Source organism: Stegodyphus dumicola, chromosome 11, assembly GCF_044657685.1.
Source record: "Stegodyphus dumicola isolate Sdum_Otavi_A_Nest chromosome 11, ASM4465768v1".
In the NCBI taxonomy this organism is placed as follows: domain Eukaryota; kingdom Metazoa; phylum Arthropoda; class Arachnida; order Araneae; family Eresidae; genus Stegodyphus; species Stegodyphus dumicola.
In genome coordinates this window covers 126,109,366-126,133,068 of record NC_140778.1, presented here as the reverse complement: position 1 = coordinate 126,133,068, position 23,703 = coordinate 126,109,366, and the positions used below count along the sequence as shown (strand labels likewise).

The 23,703-nt window shown below is 32.8% G+C and overlaps 2 protein-coding genes across 2 annotated transcripts in view; one reads left to right on the top strand and one right to left on the bottom strand.

Annotated features, from left to right (window-relative positions):
- bchs (WD repeat and FYVE domain containing 3 bchs) overlaps nucleotides 1-18,458 on the bottom strand; it is a 196,540-nt gene extending 178,082 nt beyond the window's left edge. Inside the window, exons 1-5 of the mRNA XM_085827196.1 lie at nucleotides 18,236-18,458; nucleotides 7,046-7,260; nucleotides 6,528-6,651; nucleotides 4,409-4,683; nucleotides 613-805 (exon numbers count right to left, since the gene is read on the bottom strand). Of these exons, the coding sequence (XP_085683322.1) occupies nucleotides 613-805; nucleotides 4,409-4,683; nucleotides 6,528-6,651; nucleotides 7,046-7,246 (793 nt within the window). The 5' untranslated portion in view covers nucleotides 7,247-7,260; nucleotides 18,236-18,458. The remainder of the gene's footprint in view (nucleotides 1-612; nucleotides 806-4,408; nucleotides 4,684-6,527; nucleotides 6,652-7,045; nucleotides 7,261-18,235) is intronic.
- Nucleotides 18,459-18,725: 267 nt separating this feature from the next.
- The window catches only part of LOC118183663 (NCK-interacting protein with SH3 domain), an 82,506-nt gene continuing 77,528 nt past the window's right edge, over nucleotides 18,726-23,703 (top strand). Inside the window, exon 1 of the mRNA XM_035353261.2 lies at nucleotides 18,726-18,943. Within this exon, the coding sequence (XP_035209152.1) occupies nucleotides 18,755-18,943 (189 nt within the window). The 5' untranslated portion in view covers nucleotides 18,726-18,754. The remainder of the gene's footprint in view (nucleotides 18,944-23,703) is intronic.

Sequence of the window (23,703 nt, the reverse complement as noted above, 5' to 3'; positions counted from 1 at the left end):
CCTTTTTGTAGTGCATAAATGAGATAACATGCATTTCCTTTTTTATATTATTTCATTGTTAGATTCAAAATGCAGTTTACTGAGATTATAAATTTTGTATGCCACAGACTGAAGATGCAGAAATTTCTAAATAAGTCGATATTTCCTTTTTGTAGTGCATAAATAAGATAACATGCATTTCCTTTTTTATATTATTTCATTGTTTGATTCAAAATGCAGTTTACTGAGATTATAAATTTTTTGTTTTAATTATATTTTATTGCATTATGTTTTGGATGACATTTTACTGAGGAAGGCGTTGTACGTAAACAGGAATGGCGCGAAAAAAATCACCAATTTTCACCAAGGGGTACCCTAAAATATATTTTTACCACATCTGCTTATATCAACATAAAAGATATTATACATGACTTATTTCATGTAACCTCACTAGCTCTAGGAATACTCATCCATGGCTATGATTGCATTACAATATGTACAAAATATTTTGTAGTGCCGAAGTTTGAGTCACAAAGTGCTGCTATAAATATATATAAGAAGTGATCTACTTATTATTTATATTTAATGACAAAGAGATCAGTTTATGATTTTGTGAGGAAAAGAAAGTCTTACTGTGAATATAACTGACAACGGAATGGGACAACCCATGACGGGAAAGTGTCATGAGTACTTCGGCAGCACTTTTTCTCCACACTGCATTGTGTGGAGGACACCAGCTTGTTATAGCACTGAATAGTAATGTGAGATCATCTTTTCTGCTCAATTCTTCTGCTGGGCCAGAGTGGCTACAAAGTCTGACCAAAACCTATGAGGAAAATTAATTCTACACATTAACTATATTCTGACAACTATCTATATAACAACATCACTTTTAAAATCTTTTATATATTACAGAAGAATTTCTTTTATCCAGTTTTGTTCTTCTCTTTTGGTTAAGTAATAATAAGTTTGTTTTTAATTTACTTACATTATTTAAATTGTTTATTTATTTATAAAATAAATACAGTGAAGAACATTTTTTAAAAAACACTACTACTAATTTTGATGAACATGTACATCATATAAATTAACATTAACAAACATGCAATTTATAAACATTAATGGAAAAAACAATTATATACAGCTAAATCTAAATCTACAGCTGGACATTAATTAGAACTAGGCCATTTTACTGGCAAGAGGGTAATACAGCCTGATGAGTGTACAGATGAGATTATATACAGCTACATCTAAATCTACAGCTGGACACTGATCAGAACTAGGCCATTTTACTGGCAAGAGCCCATTTTACAGCCAGATGAGGGTTCAAATCTCAGTATAGAAGTTTGTGAGTATTACTATCTTTGCAGCATAATGCACTTAAAATATGGTCAAGTTGCAAGTCATATCGAGAAGTTGTTAGTGGGGAAGGAGATCCTGAGATCCATCATTCAAGAAAGTTCTCAAAAAATGGAATGTAGTTGAATGAAGTCCTGCTGTCACACATAAAGTACTCAAGGCCTATTTCAACAACAGTTGATAACCTTTGTCATAATAAAATTTGTAAAATTGATCCTGGTGACAGAGTGAGATGAGGAAGATTAACAACAACTAATTAGTAGTTTTTTGTTTATACAAACAGGCATAGCTTAGACAGAACACATCTTGTGATGGTATTCATATACCTAGTGGATGCATATTTACACATCAAAGTCAATACGATACATTGCACAATCAGATTTTCCTAAGAGAACAGTGATAAAAGGATAGCTAATTTGTAATATTTGTAGAACTTGCCTTCTAATTTAAAGGTCCTAATATCTGCTAAAATCATGGTCCTTTGTGTCAAAAAATGATACAGATTGATAAAAATTCTACATTCTATTCCTGAGGTTTAGCATGTTCCTTTTACAATATAATGCAAAGTACTGATGAAAGACATATAATGGACCTTCAGATAGTGAATAGTTTGACAATAAATGACTGTGTTGAACAGCAGAACTCTGTGACTGATTTATATAGTCAATGAAAGGAAGAACATGAACAACAAGATATGAAATAAGATTTCAAGTTCCAATGAAAATCCTCTTATCCTTGATGCCAGTTGTTATTTTCTTTATTTTATATTACACATTGCTAAAATAACCCCCTCTTTTCTTCATTTTAGGAATGTGTTCAATGTTAATGAACTAAAAAAAAATTCGCTTTTTAATACTGCTAAATTAATATATTTTGTATTTTGTTTCAGAGAAGTAAAAATAAATTTTATTTAACTCTTTTCATTGAAATAAAACATGACAAATGAAAATGTTAAAACAAGGTTCATAGCCACATTTTAGTTACAAAAATAAGCACCTATAAGCACTTTTCAAGCACATTTTAAGAAAAAAAATAAGCACCTGTCTAATTACATCATACACAACTGCATAACATTAAAAATTAGACTTGTAATTTAAAATATGAGAAATGAAGTACTTATTAAGAGAGAATAACATTTTCTCAACCATGGAAAATAATTACTTTTTTTTTTTTTAAATTTTAAATAATAGTTCAATTTACAGAACTAGTTTACAATGAGAGGGAAAAAAAAAAAAAAAAAAACTATGAAGAACTAAACAATATTACAAGATTTAATGATGAAATTTCAGTTCAAAATAGAGAAAATAAATAATAATAAGGCATGTTTATTGTATATGCTTGGAACCTAATAATAAGTACAATTTATTTTTCCACTCATATTGATATTTAAATAATTTAAATCTAAATTATGAACATTTTCTAAATTTTCATTGTGTATCAGTTTTCTCTTAACAGATATTGCAAGCAAAGTAATTTAAGTAAAAAAGAGGAACATTTCTGAAATCAGAAGACAGAAATTTGCTTCATGCAGTCATCTTTAACAGTAAAAGCTTAACTAACCCGCATACTTGGAAATTGGCGAATATTCGGACAGTCGAGCGTTACTTGAAGGAGCGGAGGGGGGGTAGACTGTAGCCTTTCTTTAGATTTTTCTGCTAAATAAATGCTTTTGACATTTCAATATGTGCATCATATAAAAATAAACCAACGGAACTAAAAAATATTCTGCTAAGCAAGCACAGTAAAACTCTTTTAAGTATTCATAAACAAATCTCGGACTGAACATCAAAATTAATTATCTCTGCAAAATATCGTAAACGTTATTGCACAATACGTGCGCCGTAATTCTTCCCTACGTGATATCGATACGACGATTTCCCTACGCAATCAGAATCAACAACTGCCGGTATTGGGTGAATAAAGAACTAAATAACTGGGGTGTTTTTCATTCTAATTTTCAACAGACGACGTTAAATTTCTGGAATAGAATCATACTTCGCTTGGGTTGGTAGACCGCAGAACTTTTAGTCCTATTCAATCCAGATTGGAAAATGACAAAAAAAAAAAAAAAAAAAAAAAAAAGGGTCCGTTGCTTGTTTTGCAGCGAACTGTAACAGTTTCAATATTCCAATATTTAAGATTTTGCGGAGAAAGGGGAGACCTCCCAACCTTTGTACTGTACAATATATTGGCCCAAAAAATGAAATTATTTTGACTATTTGATTACTTTCCCTTTATTTAAGCCATTCTGAATATTATTCCTTAGAAAGCTAATCTGTGTTAAAACACAATCATTTTTGGAAGTTTACTATACTTCAGCAGCTACTGAACTATGTTATTATAAGCATTCATACAAATAATATAAGCATAACGATCATAATAAACACGAATATGAACTGACCAAGCAGAACGAGAATGCAAATTTTTAAGATCTTGATAGAAATTCAAACGTGTGTAGTATTTGGGTGGAAGGAAAAGAATGTCGAATGTACCGGAATTTTCTACTGCTTTGGCAATTTTTTGACCAATAGAACGACGGGCACCTGTCTGTACTTTTCGTGCACACCAAAGGTTATGTTAATGCAGAGACATGGGGAAAAGCTATTTCCGGGAGTATGATTCACCATCTGACATTCTATATTAGGAAGAAAAGTTGTTTATTTAATTTCGGCTTTGGTACAGGGAAAAAAAACACGTTCATTAAAAAAAAAAAAAAAAAAAAAAGCACTAAAAGCAAAAAATAAGCACTGAAAACAAAAACAAACAAACAAAAATAAAAAAGGCTTTAAAGAAAAAGTAAGCACCTATAAGGGCCTTTATATTTTATTTTCAAATATAAGGACTTATAAGGACTGCTACGAACCCTGTAAAACACTGCAATTTTCACTGCAGTAAATTTAGATTCTTAATCAAATCAATTATCGAGATTTTTTAAATACCCAGATGAACTGCAATTCCAGCTAGCTGGATAATTTTAATTCTACGGTATCACAAGCAAGAATTAATATAGTCACTCAATTTAATAGGTCATGATTACAATGCTTAGAGTAAAAAAGTATGAACAAATTACCTGAACAAATACTTTTTGTAACAAAATTCTTCTTTCTTTGGGGGAGAATTCACATTCTGGATCTATGTCATCTGGGTTTTCTATGGGTGGCAAATCAAAAAAGAGATACAGGCACTTAACTAATGTTGAAGGTAATGAGGAGGCAGTCATTATATCAACTAAAGGAGCATCACCAGCAGCCAAAAGATTCACAGCAGTCAGCAACATCCAACCATTGCTAAGTTCTTCAGTACTAGAAATTTCTAGAAATTTTGCAATTGCACAGCTGGCTGCTTCTACAAAGACATAAAAGTAATAATCCATTTAAAATCTGACTTGAAATAAGTAGTTACATGAATTAAAAATGTCACAGGTTAAGCTAAAATAACAGTCATTTTATTAATTCTTAAACAATACGCTAATTCTAACAACTGATAAGTATTTTATATGGCATGTTTCATTAAAAAAAATTTTAAATGAATGCAGGAGAACAACCCAAATAAAATGATACTTAATATCAAATGCATGTTAGTTTGAAAGCAAACATTTTTTGACACAAAAATTTGCATAATAGTGAAAATTTTGCTGAATGTACTTCAAGTTTTAACCATACTCTCTTCTTCACTGAAAGGTCAATTAGCCACACATTCTGTAGAAAGCCAAAATGAATGAGTAAAATCTAAATTGGATACCATATGATAGTTAATATATGACAATTTTTGTTATTCATATGGCCAGTATTCCCATTCACAAAACTACACCGAATCGAAAAAATCTGATACGGACACCACATAACTTTCTTGCAAGGGATATTAAATTATACACACTTTTTGCTGCATTTCATTTAAACTTTCCCCAAATTTCATTAGAGGTAGATTTCTTATTCAATTCATTCAGTTCTCACTTTTCAGTAAGGCAAAAATGCATAAAAACCTCAAAATATCTTCATTAAAAATTTAAAAATATAGAAATAAATAAAATGCCAAATACAGTTGATACAATTAAAATTAGAGTTTCTATGTAGAAACATGATAATTCATCCATCAAAGAAGGCATATTTTCAGTACAGAGAACTGGAAGTTTATTTTTTCCACTCGGTAAAAAAACACTGAATTCACATTTGCAGAAACTGAATTCACATTTCTGCCAAATTTCAAATGTAAACAAATGCGGCTGCTGTGGTAAATAAAAATTAGATTTAGCTGCACTTAAGCAACTTTCAAAGTGTTGATAATTAATTCTACAACTATTGCATGCAGATTAACTAAGGCATAGAAACCTTAACTAACTTAAGAATAACATTATTCAATCATTTTTAAAGCAAAAGATGAGGGGGAAAAAAAAAAAAAAAAAACTGAGCTCACCGAGATGAATAATAGCGTGGGTATATATGCATGTATATATTTATATACTTTTGGCATGACCGATAGCAAACAAAAAGGGAGGTGCACAACACATATTATAGCAGTCTTAAATACAAAATTTCAATGTTCTGAAGCTACTCATTTTTGAGTTATGTGAGATAAAACCTACGTACAGACATCACAAGAAAAAAAAAAAAAAAAAAAAAAAAAAAAACTCTTCTGGGTCCATTTTAAATCAATTTTATACTCCGTCTGGGGTGAAAAAGTCCTTTATTCTGTCTTTACATACAGATGTCACGCAGAAACATCATTAAATTGCATTTGATAGTGGTCAAAATGGATACTTTCGTTTAAATATGATAGCTGGAATTTTTCATGTTTACAATACTTTATACAAGGAAGTAAAAATGGAAGATATCAATTTTTTTTTTTTTTTTTTTTTTAAATTATCAGATAGTGCTCTGCTCTATTTTACATACTGGGAAGGAAACAAACTACACCATCTACATGGGAAAGGGGAGCAGAAATTATTCTCAGATTAAGCTGCTTGAAAGCAGGACAAAGTAGTAAATAGAGCTTCTATCATTAATATTGTTAATTTTATATGACAAATTACTTCCAGATTTATATTATCTAGCATGTCTTTGCAGTCAAAATGTGCATTATTTGTGTACACACAATGTAAATACAGCCATATACATAATTATTCTTAAAATATTATACATACATTAAAGCAGAAATAATGCATTCATATATGTATATATATATATATATACCAGTGCTTTGATTTGAGGCTCGTCGGCGTATTTCTGATACCATAAGTCTTGAAACCAATTGGCAAAACGTTAGTATATCGGAAAATTTTTCCATCATATCAGAGGAGGGACAATTTCCAAATACCTATCAGAAGAAAAATACATATCAAACAGAAATAAACTAAACTATAAAAATCAAACAGAAAAAAAAAAGGAGAAATTCAAATGCATATATTTTTGAAATATTAAAATTTTATAATGCAAAGCATATAAGTGACAAAATTTTAAAATCAGGTTACAGAAAATCATATTTGCCTTATACATGACAATCCATAATTATCATTAAAAGCTGAAAGCAATTCTATGACCAGTAAGAGATTATAGTAATTAATAATAAAAAAGAAATTTAGCATTCTATTATTAGGGTAATGATTTTAACGTGGCCCTAATTTAGCATAGGTGTATGACAAGAAATAAATGCAATAATCATACATTTAAAAACTTAATTAGGGAAAAAACAGAAAATTAAATTATTATACCTTACAAAACAATGGCAGCATATTATAAAGACGTTGCTCCTGTTCATTTTGACTTAAAGGATGAGCAGGGTGGGCAAGTTCACTAAACAGTTTGTGTAGGTGCATAAGACCTAATGCAGTATGTTGTGATGATGGAGGTGGATCTTCTCCCATGGCCGCACCCCTCGAATGACCGACAAGCAATTTGCGCATGATGTTCATCTTTGAACATTAGGCTACACAAAAAGAAGAAGAAACTAAATTAAAAGCAAAAATAACAATAAAATGTAAAACAGAAACAGTTTAGTTGGAAGATTAGAATACTACATAATTTATTACGTTAAGTAATACTATAATGGACATAAATAGTTTTTTGACTTCTAAAAATTATTAAAAATCATAACCACTCTGTATGCACCCCTATAATGTTTAAAAATACATTAGAAAAACATCCCTCCGGCCTTAACGTTTACACTACGAGAAAACATTCTTACCTAATTTTACCTCCAGTTTATTTGGTATATCTATGGTTAAAGTGGAAAGATAGGTTTGCTGGTACTTTTTCATTAAAAGCATGCCATGTAGCATTTTTTTTTTTTTTTTTTTTGTTTAGCATTTCTTTGGCACAAGGCATTGCCAGTTTGATTGATTTGGTTTCTTTCCCGGCAATAACTGCCTTTATAACCATCGCTCATGTGACATTTTTTACACAGTTTTTTTTTTATTATTATAACAAATTCCACATTATTATTATTATAACAGATTCCACAACTTGGAATTTGTCAAGAGATGAAGAAGCAGCCATTTTCTTACTCCAAGGAAAAAATGTTTTTCAGAAAAAAAGATTGCATTCAAATAACCACCTCATGAAACTAATATACAATTTGAAGCTGAAATGGTTATGCAACGTTTACTCATGCCGGGGGGGGAGGCTACAGGTGGTAAACATGGTTTATAGGATCAAATACTCTTTTTTTTTTTTTTTTTTTTTTTTTTTACTGCCGTATGATTCATTTACTAATAGTGTTAGGAGTTAATGTCTATTGAGTTTTGATAACCAAAACTTCCCCTGAATGAAACTGATTGAGACTGAATGGGCAATATACTATCTCCAAGGGATGGTGATGCTCCTGCATAGTGACATATAACTATTCCGGATCACTGCGTTTTGTCTACAATCAAGACAAAGGCGTAAGGAAAGAAATTAGCAAAAAAGTGCTATGATGACACTAATGAAAATGCACAAAATGGCTTTAATGGGAAAAGTACATATTATCCTTCACATTATACAGTCCAGTCATATTAATGTGAATACTTGTCAAAAGCCAGAATAACCACCTTTCACAGTGCAAATGTTGCTTGATGTGCAGGAAGAATCAGTGAGTTTTGGAAGGTGTCAGGACAGGGATGTGAAGTCATGGCAATTCTAGTGTCATGCCTAGTTGCGCTTGGTTGCAGTTTCATTGCACAAACAACTAGATGGAGGTGGTCCTGCAAATTCTCAATTGCGTTTAAGTCCAGGGAATCATGGTAAATTCATTCTAGTGCTCTTTGAACCCCACACGTCACACTGTCTTGCTGGTAGATGCCATCATGCTGAGGAAAAGCAATCTGCATATAGGGATGGACATGGTCCGCAAAGAGAGGCATACTTCTGTTGACTCATCATGCTCAATATATAAAGAATATTGGAGGGAAGCAGAAAACATTGCAGTCGTTGACATATTGCAGAAATGGAGCAATTTATCTGATGCCAGAAAGGGTATGAACATTGATTTCCAAACCAAGCATAGAAGAAGCATTTCCAAAACAACTAATTTTTAAACTATTTACATCATGCTGGAGTAAAAGTATACCACACATGACTCTCCAGACACACAATGATGAGTGAACCAAGGAAGGCCACGAAAACATTCACCAGATCATATTACTTCCTCCTCCAGCAATTGTTGTTGCAGACTGTTTGTTTTCAGACGTTTCATGGCATATATGCAAATGTCTGTCAATTGAGCATAAAACATGATTCATCAGAAAAGACATTTATCGCCACTCAGTAGATGTGCAGTTGGGGTACCAGCGTACAAATTCCACCCTTCCCTCGAACAACAATCAGCATAGGTGCATTAACCAGGCATCTGATGCATAGGCCCATGCGCAGTAACGTTCGTTAAACTGTTCGGAGGACACACTGTTGGTAGTCGCTTGAGTCATCTTGGCAATCAATTGCTCATCAACTGCATGTTTATTTGCCTGAATGCATCTTTACAGCTGTTGTTCACATTTGTCATCTTTGGTCTGTGGTGCACCACATTGTCATATTGCTGATTTTAGACAGTGCCTGTTTGCCATGTGTGGTATACTTTTACTCCAGCATGATGCAAATAGTTTAAAAACTAGTTGTTTTGGAAATGCTTCTTCTATGCTTGGTTTGGAAATCAATGTTCATACCCTTTCTGGCATCAGATAAATTGCTCTATTTCTGCAATATGTCAACGACTGAAATGTTTTCTGCTTCCCTCCAATATTCTTTATATATTATCCATTACATTGCTAGTGCTGCCACCTGCCTTTTGTGATTGATTATTTCAGGTTGACGGCGGAAGTAGGTGTTAGTCATATCAATGTGACTGGACTGCATACATACATTGAATCCTCTAGAAAGTTCTGCAGGTAACTCCAGCCATTTAGAGAGTGTCGAAGAGAACTGAAAGAATGAAATCCAAAGGGGATAAGATCTAGTGAATATGGCCTGGTGAGAGATGATACAAAACACATCAGTTATATTTAATATGTCTGTCTGGCATTTATCAAAATGCATAGTCGAGCAATGACATGATGTTACACAACACATCGACAAGTGGTCAGTTCTAAATGCTTTGCTTCGACTGTTTTTAAAACTGACATTTGGTAGAAATATTTTTCTGAATTTATTATTTGCTTTGACAATAATTCATAAGATACCTTTTCTTTGTAATTCCATCAAACACAAACCATAACTTTTTTGAGATCTAGCACACCTCTTGATATTACTGATGGGAGCTCTATTCGCTTACCCCATGATCTTTTTCTTGTAACATTGGTGCATAGTTGCCACTTCTCGTCTCTAATAATAAGTCATTTTAAAAAAAAGAGCCTCTTCATTTATTTTCAGGGAAGAATTGCACAAAACTCCAAGCATATTCTATTTTGTTAATGTATGAAGTATCCACAGGTTATAGTAGCTTACATACTAAATCATTTGGAAATGATAATAATTTTTTTGGGGGGGATATAATTATTTGTTTGTCCAATAATTGCTTCATTGTATGAAGTGCATTTTCAGCATTAGTTTCTTTGAACAGGTTCTTGTTCACAGAGAACTGCCGTCCAGAGCAGGCACAATCTATGAGGCTGAAATTTCCATGAATAACTTTTCAAACCACTTTCAAACTGTGTCACCAGAAACAGCACTTTGCCCACATATATCATAAATTTTATGAGCAATCTAGCAAGTAATTTTTCATTGTTTTTAAAATACAAGAGACAAAATTGAACATTTGGGTACTCCATTCTTAGTACAGTATGGAAACAAGTATGATGTCACAACATAAGCAGAAATGACGATTAGAATAGAGAGAAAGGTACTCCTTGTATTAAGTTGTTTCATTTATTGCCAAGTTGTTGTTTCATTTATGGTAGCCTGAGTAGTTGAATGTTATGGAAACCCTACTATTTAATCAGTTGCATGATTGCAGTAAATTCATAAGGGGTTGTGCGTGTGTGTTGGTTAGGAAGTATATTGCTTGTTTTGTGGTTTAGATGGTAAAATGGCTGAATGTGTAAGATTAATTTGAAGTTTCTGAACGATTTGGAAAGAATGGGGAAAACAGCATTACTTGACTGGTGTGTAAATGGAGGTTTACTTAGTAGCCATTATTAAGTGTCCTGTTTGTAGGAAGGAAATGCGCATGGTCGAAAGTCGGATGATAAAGGGCGCTATGCAGGCTGTTTTTTACTCTTATTTTGTGAATTTATGTGGTGTTGCCAGTATACAGATTCTAGTTCGGATAATTTTGGGAAGTTTTTGGATGCTGTTAAGGAATTTTGTTTGACTGAAGACATGTTAATTCATAAATGAATTTTCTTTTTGAATTCATAATTGATTCATAATTGAATTCATAATTTTTGAATTCATAATTGAAATTTCTTTTAATGTTATTTCATTGTTTGGTTTAAAATGTAGTTTATTGAGATTACATATTTTTTTGTTGGCTGCTTCATTGACTTTTTAAGTGAATATAGTTCGATGTTTATATGGACAAAGTCAAGGGAGTGTGCAATGCCTAGTTTGTGCAATTCTCTAATTTTTTTTTTAAAGTAAAAATAGGTTGATGTGTACATGGATAAAGACAAGAGAGTGTGCAATGCCAAGTTTGCGCAATTCTCTGATTTTTTTAAGTGAAAACAGGTTGTTGTGTACATGGATACCGAGTTTGTGCAATTCTTTGTCTTGTTATTTTAGCTTTGTGTAGCAGTGATCAAATTAACAAGTCGAAGAATTGCACAAACTCGGTATCCATGTACTGCAAAATATCGCCAAGGGGTACCCGTAAATATATTTTTGCCGAAATGACTGTATTTAAATATCCTTCAGTCAAGGTCAGGCCTTACAAGTAGTAACAAAGTAATTAGAAAAGCACACATTTTGATCTGAAAAACCACAGAACATTACAGATCACCCTCTACATACATATATACAATATACATATACTTGGTATAGATGTGGTAAGAGTATTAGATAACTTCCTGCATAATAAAAGGTGAATTTGGCAGTATGTTCAGAAACTTTTACTGCTATATTTCAAATTTACATTATGGCTAGAAATGGTATCAAAGAGAAAGTTAAAGTACATTTTTAATAAGGAATTTAATTCTGAAAATTAAAATTGTTCATCAGATAATGATTCAGATTTAGATATTTGTTTTAAAAATTCAGAAGATGAGTGTAGAGATTTCAGCTGTATGAAATGCTGCATTTTGTACCATTCCGTGTTTCAAAGTCTACCACCTGTTTTTAGGTGTATATATTATATTATATATATGCAGGGTGTTTCAGCACAGCAGTTACAAGCTTCCAGAGTACACCTAGATGATGGAAAATCACATAGCAATGCATGGTCAGGAACACTCTCCTGGCACGATAATGACAACACAAAACACAAGAAGGAAGGTCATGAACAGGGTGAGAAAATATCTTTATTATGTTTAATACAGCTGAAACCAAGAAATAAGAGCAAAAACTGACAATGATCATCATCAAAGAAGGTGTTAAAAATTATGAACATAGAACGTGATGCAGGCCTCGAATCTCTGGCATATAGAAGATCTGATGATCTGGAAAATACTGGATGGGTCCCAGATTTCCCCAGTAGTTGCCTCAATGCGTGCTACATGTTCCTCAGCACTGCTAATGGGGGTTTCATACACTAATGTCTTGATGTACCCCCAGAGGAAGTAGTCAGTGCAAGTGAGTTCTGGCCATCTTGTTGGGCAGTGCAAAAGACCACTCCTGCCAATCCATGTTTATTATGTTTAGTACAGCAGACATCAAGAAATAAGAACAAAAACTGACAATTATTGTCATCAAAGACAGTGTTAGAAATTACAACCCCGAACTGTGATGCTGGCCTCAAATCTCCGGTGCATAGAAGATCTAATGTTCTGGACAATACTGGATGGGTCCCAGATTTCCTCAATGCATGCAACAAGTTTCTCAGCACTGTTAATAGGGGTTTCGCATACCAGTGTTGATGTACCCCCCCAGAGGAAGCAGTCAATGCAAGCGAGATTTGGCGATCTTGCTGCCTAATGCATCAGACGACTTCTGCTGATCCAATGTTGAGGATACATTGCATCAGGTGGAGATGCACATCAAGGCTGTAATTAAGGGAAAGCTCCATCATGCTGAAATAGTATGGCAGAATGCATTGCAGTGTGCATGTTTGCATAATCCAATAGCTACGGCAATACTTTTTGAGGAAAGATGAGATAGATTGCACCTATCATATGTTGGGGCAACCACTACAGCTGGACGAGGTGGACCCAAATGATGCTGGCCCATACATTAACTAAAAACCATCTCTGGACTGCATTGGATTTTGTTGCATGTGGGTTCTCCTTAAACCACATGCGGCAGTTATATGAGTTGAAAATTCCCTCCTGTGGGAAGGTCGCCTCATTGGTGAACAAAATAGTGGCTGGGAAACAGAAATATGTTCAGGGCATCTGGTAAATTCCACTATGCAAAGGTCAATGGTGGAGCAAAATCACTTATGTCCAATAATTGTAAACATTGAGTATGGTACAGGTGAATGGAGTTGTCATGCAGGAATTACCAGAAGCTGTTGTGGGAAATCCCAACAAGATTGGCGATAGCCCACGTACTGGCACCGGGACTGATCTGTACCATCCCCAGCACGGTCTCCTTGTTAGCTAACAATTTTTACTATTGCTGACATTGTTGTGTCTTCTTGCTGAAAGATCCCCATTCAGACAACATTCTGTATATGCGTGGAAAAAAGTTGTGGCAGGGAGTTTGCCTTATGGGATAATGTTGGGGATATAATCACTGTGCGGACTCACTCAATGCAATCAGAGGCCCCACATGCAAGATGCATATCAGTGACCTCTGCATTCGTGTAATGTGTCATCCTATTTCCACTATGTTAGCAGGTGAAATGAAGATTCATTGCAAGTGTGGCCACAACTACCATGCACATGCTACATTACCTGATGTTTCAGTGTATGTAGCACCATTTACCTCACACATGAACATGAGCCAAAGCTGTCCAAACATTTTAAATGCATTAAGCAAAATAAACATGTTTTCTCACCTTGTAATGTCCTCCTTTTCTGGCATTTTGCATTGTCACTACCATGCCAGGAAGGCATTTTTGATCATGCATTGCTATGTGATTCTTAATCGGCTACGCGTACTCTTCTATCTCTCCTGAAAGTCTGTAACCACAGGGCTGAAACACCCTGTATATAGTGTATATATATATATATATATATATATATATATATATATATATATAATAATTTATTTCCTAAACAGTATTGATTAATTGATTATATTATCTCCTAAGTTTAATTAAAGTAGAATTATTTTAAAAGTCAGTATGGATTCACACTTTTAAAATAATTCTACTTTAATTAAACTTAGGAGATAATATAATCAATTAATCAATACTGTTTAGGAAATAAATTATTATTAACTAACTTTGCAGCAATTGCGCAAGTAATAATAACTTGTATTCGCACTAAATGGATTTAACATCATACAACATTTATGTATATATATATATGTATATATAGTGTGTATATATATATATATATATGTATATATATAAACACACACACACACATGAAATTTTTTATTATTATAATATTAGATTTCTTATTGATTTCTGATTAACTATCTAAGATGTCTTGTCATTACATTTTAAAAATTCAGTACTAAAACATTATTATATTGACAGATCAATGACATGTGAAAATATAATGGCAAATAACAAAGTGTTATTTTTACTAAATTTATTATTTGTTATAGAAGAATATATATATTCCCCTTTTAAGAATCAGCATAAAATACTAACTTTCTATACATACATACTTTCCCTCTCAAATTTTTCTTACTCAAAGATAATGGCATTTAGCATTTTTAAGTGAAAATATATCAATGTGTACATGAACGAAGTCCAGGGAGTGCACAATGCCAATTTTGTGCAATTCTCTGATTTTTCTAAAGTAAAAATAGGTTGATGTGTATATGGATAAAGGGAGTGCACAAGAGAGTTGTACCATTATCGGCGACTTTATCGTTTGTGCCGGCAAAACGGAAAAGTACCAATTTAAAAAATAAAATGGAATGTAGTAAGCAAATATACAACACTTTTTTGAATTTTGGAACTGTACTTAATATTTAAAAGATTAAGAAGGGCTGATCTTTGGAATATGGTAACTGGTAGTTTGGCGACATTTTGGAGGCGATAAAAGTTACTACCTAGGACTTTGGTAATAATGTGAGAAGTACTCAGTTCCGATTATGCATTATTTTGTGTGAGGGAAACGAGATGTCATGCGACATTAATGGACAAATTACAGTTCTTTAATCGGAAAAGGGGAGAAATCTGGAAATTTTGTATTTAGCTTTATTCTGTGTTGTGTGAAACAGCATTGGTTAATATTTGGATCACATGGCCCTAACTAAAGTGAATTCGAAATGGGTATTTAGTGGGATTGAAAGGGGTAGTAATAAGTGTTTTTTTAAGGTTGTGCGAGATAGAAGTAAAGATTGCTTATTAAGTTTTATTAAGTCTGTTCGGAGGATGAAGGTTTTCAACATCTTGCTTTGAACTACAGTCAAAAGTTGTTAATTCGGACACCCATAATTCGGAATGATCTATAATCCGGACCTCAAAACTAAAAACTTTCTGCGCATGCGCCGCTTTGACACATGCGCATAGGTGTTTACGCGTGCGCGTAAAACCTTTTACGACTGCGCATATGAGTGTGCGCAAGTGCAGAATACGTTTTCGCGTGCGCGTTTTATGTATAATAGACATATAAGCTAAAATTATCTAATTATCTGTTTCAGTTAGTGTTGATAATCGCGTTGTTCCTTAATTTTCGAATTGGATCCGGCTTATTATTTTTTGCAGACTGTAAGAGCAATTTTATAAAAGTAAGCTTAAACTTTCGATTATATCAAATAGAATTTCCGATATATATTTGTTAATATGTAAAGGATCTAAAGCGAAAGTATGTTTTGAAATCCGAAATCTGTTTATCAATTTCACGCTGCTCGGCGGGGGGAACGCAACGGCGGGCGCGTAATGAATTGGAAGTTGATTTGTCAGCAATATCCTTATCTTCAGCGCTGATGTTTTTATTTTATTTGGCTTATAATTCCTTACCAAATGTAGTATTTCATCTTGATATGCTCCGTCTTTGATATGATTTAAAACAAGTTTCTCGTCATTATAATTCGCTTCCGATAGCGAAGAAAAGTAACAGAGGTTATTGAAAACGAAAAAATTTCGATTGACAAATTAGTCGGTGTTCTTGACACAGCAATTATAGGACTTGAACAGCGGAACTTTGTAACTGAACAAGAAATTATGTCTGTTTAATAGAATTAAAGAGAAAGTATTATCACATAAAACGAAGCAAAACTTAAACAACTTACATTGAAAGAAATGTTTAATAAAGTAAACAAATAAATATTAAGCTTTTTCTTTTTGCAAGTTTTGATACCCTTTAGATCATAATTGTTCTTTATTTCATAAATTACGGTTTCATATTTTTAATTTTAGAATTCCTGCATGCCATCTTACGAGATTTAAACTGATGATCTATAATCCGGAAAAATCGATAATCCGGAATCGCCGAAGTCCCGGCGAGTCCGGATTAACGACTTTTGACTGTATAAGTATGATTTTAAAGATCCTGAAAGAGGCGCACATACGATTGCGTTTTATTTAGCGGAGGAAATAAGAGAAGTTTATCCGCCACGTAAAAAGCACATATATGAAATTACCTGATCGCAAAAAAGTATATACCCTATCCAAGGATGAACATTTCCACGTATAATATAAATAAAATATCCAAAACTTTTACCTCTAAATTATCTATTATAAACGTCACCAACGAATTCATAACAAAACATTAAAAATGGTTACAAATACTTAGTGTCAAATATTTAAATTATTTCCATGCACGTTTACTTCCACTCAAACGTATACCAAATTGCTACAAACATATAATTCACAAAATAACTATCATTTAATTAAAATACAATTAAACCATGTACACGTCGACTTATTTTTACTTAAAAAAAAAATCCCAGAATTGCACAAAAATGGCATCGCCAAATTTTCACCAAAAAATCGCCAAGTTACCATAATCCAAAGATCAACCAAATCTGCAAATGCGAACAACAATGGTGATAATTCAACAAAATGAATGCAAGAGGAATGGTTGCAACCTTCGCACAAGCGAATAGGATGAATCCGCTGGGTTACCAGGTTTGAACTATTATCGTCAAAGTTGGCAATGTTTACATTTCCTGGGTTCTCTGCAAAAGTGCTTCCCTTGTTATTTTGTCTTTGTGTAACACAAAGCCAAAATAACAAGTCAAAGAACTGCACAAAGTCGGTATCCAGGTACCGCCAAAACTTGCCAAGGAGTACCCATGAATATACTTTTACCGCATTTCTTACAAAAAAGGCATATTAATAATCAAGAATTTCAGTCAAGAACATTCGACACAATGAAATAAATTAATTTTGGTTTAAAATCTCAATTTTGTTAAAATTGAACTGAACTTCGCACATTTTTAAAACTGACTTAATATTTTATAAATAATTGATCATGGGGATGGCGGGAGTTTAAATCGCAGTAGCACAGTGCAATCAAAATAGTTGGACAATTTATTGCATTTAACAGCTACTGAAATATCTTTCACATTCTTAGAAATTTTATCTTTAAAACATCATCAATATAGAGAATGAAAGTTACGGGGAAAGTGCAGAATGACCCACTGCTTGGTACGTTTTTAAGAATTGCACATACTTGGTATCCATGTACACATCAACCTATTTTCACTTTAAAAAAACCCACAATTGCACAAAAATGACATTGCGCACTCCCTTGACTTTATCCACGTACACAACGACCTATTTTCACTTAAAAAGTGAAAGAAAATTGACAAAAATCCGATTCTTCTTACTTTTGTAAAAAGCGCCAAACCAATAAATGGGCGATTCTGCACTTTACCCAAAGTTACTATTACACTTGCTTGCATAAAAACCATTCATCATGTACTAAAATTCTCCTCGGCGGATGTTCATGAGGAATTTGCAAAATAACTAATAGGTGAAATCAAGTTATTTATTTACAGTAATTGAATATTTATTACAAGTAAATGTATGTACAAAAACAATTACCTAACTGCATTACAAGTGGTTCAAAATAATATAATGTGCATTACGCTATGACAGAGCAAATTTTGTATTCAGTTGCGTATGCTTTCCAAGATTTGCCGTCCTGAATTTTAAAGAAACAGTATTGAAAGAAAATGAAAATAATACAAAAAAAAATCGTCATGGCCAAATGTAGACAAAACGAATAATTTAATCGGGTATAATTCCCGCAGATGTTTGAGCTTACCGGATAATTATCAAAACATCACTTTTGTAAACAAATACTGGTACCACATCCTACGCTGAGAGGGACGAAATTACAGGATGCGAAATATCACATAAATTAGGACTTTTAGAATATCTCTGTATAAATACTTATTTAATGAAAACTATGTTTTAAAATTCATAATTTACTAGAAAATGACGCTGAAAAACACCGATCCTATAAATACAGCAGAACAACCCAGACATATTTCAAGAGTTTAGAGCTTGTCTTACTTCTTGAACTTATTGACAGGTTGAAAATTACCCATGAGAACAAAGTTAAAAATAACACCTGGAAAATTACACTAGATAGTAAACTAATCTTTATTTAGAAGTAAATTCAAAATTGCTTTTATATTTTTCAAAGTTTTGTATATGTTACATATTGATCATCTGTGAAACGTTTAAAGGGACAGTGTCAAATTCTGTGCTTAAATGAGTGGCAACATTTATCTGCCGCAATGCAAGGTATCGATGTCAGCGGTGTTTACAATTTTCTAACATGCCAGGCTCTTACGTTTATGTAGCTCGATACGACTCCACTCTTAAACATGAATCTGTTCTTACTTTTAAAGAGGGTGATCGTTTTATTCCAGTGCAAGGTTGCTCAAATAATTCTAATTGGGCGTTGTGTGTAGATATGACAAGTAAAATCGGTTATGTACCCTATACCTATGTGGAAAAAAAGCAAGTAAGTAATAACAAGGAATTCATATTGTATTAGAATAAAATCTTATTTACCTGGCAGAACTGCAGAAAATTGAGCTTTAGTGTTTTTTAGTAAAAGTTGAAACTCTTAAATTTTTATGAGTATTCTGTAAAATTTATATAGTTGTGAAAAATTTAGGATTATTAAAATTTCTTTAGATTCTATTTTGCAATATATGATATTTTAAATTTATTATATTATAGTGTGTGTTTTAACTATGGAAAATACCTGAAATTTTCCGCATAAGGACTTATAATTAAAAATTCTTAAATGCGTTTCGAAAAATTTGTATTCATTTCTCGTGTGCTTTCATTTTGCGAGATTATAAAAAACATGCATTCTTAGTTTTTGATTTATAAAGATTCATACAAAGCTTTGAAAAATACAGGTTTTGAAATTCAAGTTTAATATACATCATTTATCTATTTTCCACTGACTTCTAGGAATCTAATCTGTTTTACTTTACTTTAAAATTCTATATACTAATATAATCGGAACTACTCTGATATGCGCCCTCAAGTCGCCAAATATTTTTGGAGAGAAACTTTACGCTGCCATATTACTATCTAAATTTTTTGTCTACATTTTGAACTTTTAGCCTAAAATGTCTCCAAAAACGCGGTTTTCGCACATGCAAAAACTACGTTTTGAACACACAATTTAGCTAAAAATCCAAAACAGAAACAAAAAATTTAGCTAGCAAAAACGTAATGTTTCTAACCAAAAATATTTGACAAGAATCCATGTACACAGCGACATATTTTAACTTAAAAAAACATCTACGAATTGCACAATGTAGGCAACGAATGAATCTACAAACTATGCAGACCTCGCTTTAATAAATTAACATAACAACAATAAATTTCAAAGAATACCATGTACACAGCATCCTGTTTAAACTTTAAAAAAATTCTACGAATTGCACAATTTAGGCAAGGAAGGAATCTATGATCTACGCACTCCTCGCTTTAATAAAATAACATAACAACAATAAATTTCAAAGAATACCATGTACACAGCATCCTGTTTAAACTTAAAAAAAAAATTCTACGAATTGCACAATTTAGGCAAGGAAGGAATCTACGATCTACGCACTCCTCGCTTTAATAAAATAACATAACAACAATAAATTTCAAAGAATACCATGTACACAGCATCCTGTTTAAACTTAAAAAAAAAATTCTACGAATTGCACAATTTAGGCAAGGAAGGAATCTACGATCTACGCACTCCTCGCTTTAATAAAATAACATAACAACAATAAATTTCAAATAATACCATGTACACAGCGTTCTGTTTCAACTTTAAAAAACATCTACAAATTGTACAGTCTAGACACTAAACAACAAAATAAACTAAAATAAATTTCAAACAATTTAAAAAAACAACAATAACGACAGAAATTCATACTAAAGAACCAATGAACATAACATTCTACAAAATAAGAACAAGGCTAAAATAAAATGCACTTACCATGAATTAATGCGTTTTCGAATAGCAGAAATATAAATTTCATACCGCCTTTAACATGCCGCCACGTAATCACTATCGTATTTACATGACAGCCAGACACACTATCCAGAAAATTTATACTATGGTTCACAAATAAATAAAATCACAAATCCTTACTTCTATTATGCACTGCCATTAAAAATAATCTCCCAGACCCTCTTTCCACAGTTCCAAATACCCACTACCCCTCAACAGGATAGCCACAATCATATTTCCTTTTGCCGAACTTCAATTCAACAACTACCATTTTATCTTTCCCTCCCATCTTCTCAGACACAGAGGCGAACCAACGAGCTGCAGCGAAAGATTTTTCAACGTCAACAGGGTTGCCATAGAACACGCAATCGCACCAAAAACCAGCGCAGAACACATATCGCCACATTTGGTGAAATTAGGGCTTGTATTAGTTGTACCATATAATCTGTAAAATTTCAACTAGTATGCAATAAATATTTGTTTGAACAAATAAAATGCATTCCATATTTTGTGGAAAGATGCTTTAAATTCATAATTTAAGATTCTACATTTAGTTTTAAAAGCCTTGTTCGTGATCCATCTGTTTAATTAAAAATAGCTAGAAAACATATTACAAAATTATAAATTCTGCCGCTTTTGGATTTTAAATTTAGCATTGGAAGAACCATGCGTTTTTTGTATATTATTTGAGCACTAGTATGCCCCTGATTTTTATTTGGCGAGAAACACCACGCTGCCATATTGCTATCTAAATTTTTTGTCTACATTTCAAACTTTAAGCCTAAAATGTCTCCAAAAACACTGTGTTTGCGAATGCAAACCACGTTTTGAACACACAATTTAAGCTAAAAATCTGAACCAAAAACAAAAAATTTAGATAGCAAAACCGTGAAGTTTCTAACCAAAATTATTTGACAAGAGTCCATGTACACAGCGATATGTTTTAACTTGAAAAAACATCTACGAATGGCACAATCTAGGCAACGAACGAATTAACGAACTACGCACAACTCACTTTAATAAATTAACATAACAACAATAAATTTCAAAGAATACCATGTACACAGCATCCTGTTTCAACTTAAAAAATATCTACGAATTGCACAATTTAGGCAACAATCGAATCTACGAACTACGCACACCTCACTTTAATAAATTAACATAACGACAATAAATTTCAAAGAATACCATGTACACAGCATCCTGTTTCAACTTAAAAAACATCTACGAATTGCACAATTTAGGCAACAAACGAATCTACGAACTACGCACACCTCACTTTAATTAATTAACATAACAACAATAAATTTCAAAGAATATCATGTACACAGTGTTCTGTTTCAACTTTAAAAAACATGTACGAATTGCACAATTAAGACGGTATGCACTAATCAACAAAATAACTAAAATAAATTTCAAACAATTCAAAAAAACAACAATAATGACAGAAATTCATACCGAAAAAACAATGAGCATAACATTCTACAAAATAAGAACAAAAATAAAATAAAATACACTTACCATTAATGCTTTTTTGAACAGCAGAAATACCAATTTCATACCGCCTTTAACATGCCGCCACGTAATCACTATCGTATTTATATGACAGCCAGACACACTATCCAGAAAATTCATACTATGGTTCACAAATAAATAAAATAACAAATAATCACAAATTCCTGCTTCTATCATGCACAGCCACTAAAAATAATCTCCCATACCTTCTTTCCACACCTCCAAATACCCATTGCCCCTCAACAGGATGGCCACGTCGATATTTCCTTATGCCGAACTTCAATTCAACAACTTTCACCATTAAATCTTTCCCCCCCTAGCTTCTCAGACACAAAGCATGACGGGAACCAACAAACTCTAGCGAAAGATTTTTCAACATCAACAGGGTTGCCATACAACGTGCAATCGTGGCAAAATCCAGCGCAGAAAACATATCGCCACATTTGGTGAAATTAGGGCGTATATCAGAGTTGTACGGAATAAACGAACGTGTAAAATTCTCTGTGGTATGAATTGCATGGGAATGAGAATGGGAGATTTAAAAAATAGAGAATAAATCCAACTTTGAGAACGTATATACATTTTGAAATTTAATGATAAGATTGAATGAGGTTAAATAATTATCAATATTAGAATGAAAATAGATAAATTATTTTATAACTCAAACTTTTTGCAGCAGTAAGCAGTATAGTTAGCAAAATAAACCAACTAATGAAATCAATCAAAAACTTCAGTACACACAAAGTTTTGGGTTAAAATTTTTCTAAACATTAAGAAACTTTAATTAACATTGATCATCTGAAGTGTATCCGTACAACATGCATTTTTTCCTCTTCTTCTAATTAATATAAGGTAACATTTTTTAAGAATGGTAATCCTTGGTTATCTGGCCACTTATGTCTGACTTTGCTCCATCACAGTTCTTCGCGCAGATGCTGCCTGGAAATCATGAACAAATTATCTGAATCAAAAAACATCTTGGATGATGAATGGTGTCTTGAGTTGCGAACACTCATGTTGTAACTCGTGAAACTCATGCCTCGAGTATGAACACAATTTTGCTAACCCAAGTTAACAATGGCTCTACTCTTATATGCACCCTAATATCGCCAAATGTGGCGATATGTGTTCTGCTCTGGTTTTTAGTGCGATTGCATGTTAATATGGCAACCCTGTTGACGTTGAAGGTATTTTGCTGGAATACTTTAATTGCTCATTAGTTTGTATCATGCGTGTTTTGAAATGGCCTATGTTGTAATGAGAGACGTGATGGCAAGATTTCTGTTGCGTATTTTAAATTGTGTGCAAAGGAAATTTAGTATTAAAAGGTACGATGTTGGAGTTGTTAATGAGTCTGCTCTGTATAATGCTGTGTGTCTGAGAAGATAGGGAGGAAAGATAAAGTGATGGAAGTTGATGAATCAAAGTTTACCAAAAGAAAATATCATTGTGGCCATCCTGTTGAGGGGCGGTGGATATTTGGAGGTGTGGAAAGAGGGTCTGGGAGATTATTTTTAGTGGTTGTGCATGATAGAAATAGGGAAACGCTGATGCAGCGTATTAAAGAGTGGGTACGCTGATGCAGTGTATTAAAGAGTGGATTGACTGGTACAACTATTTTTTTGGATGGATGGAAATCTTACAAGGATTTAAGAAAAGAAGGTTTTGAACATTTATTTGTGAACCATGGTATGAATTTTCTGGATAGTGTGCCTGGCTGTCATATAAATAGGATAGTG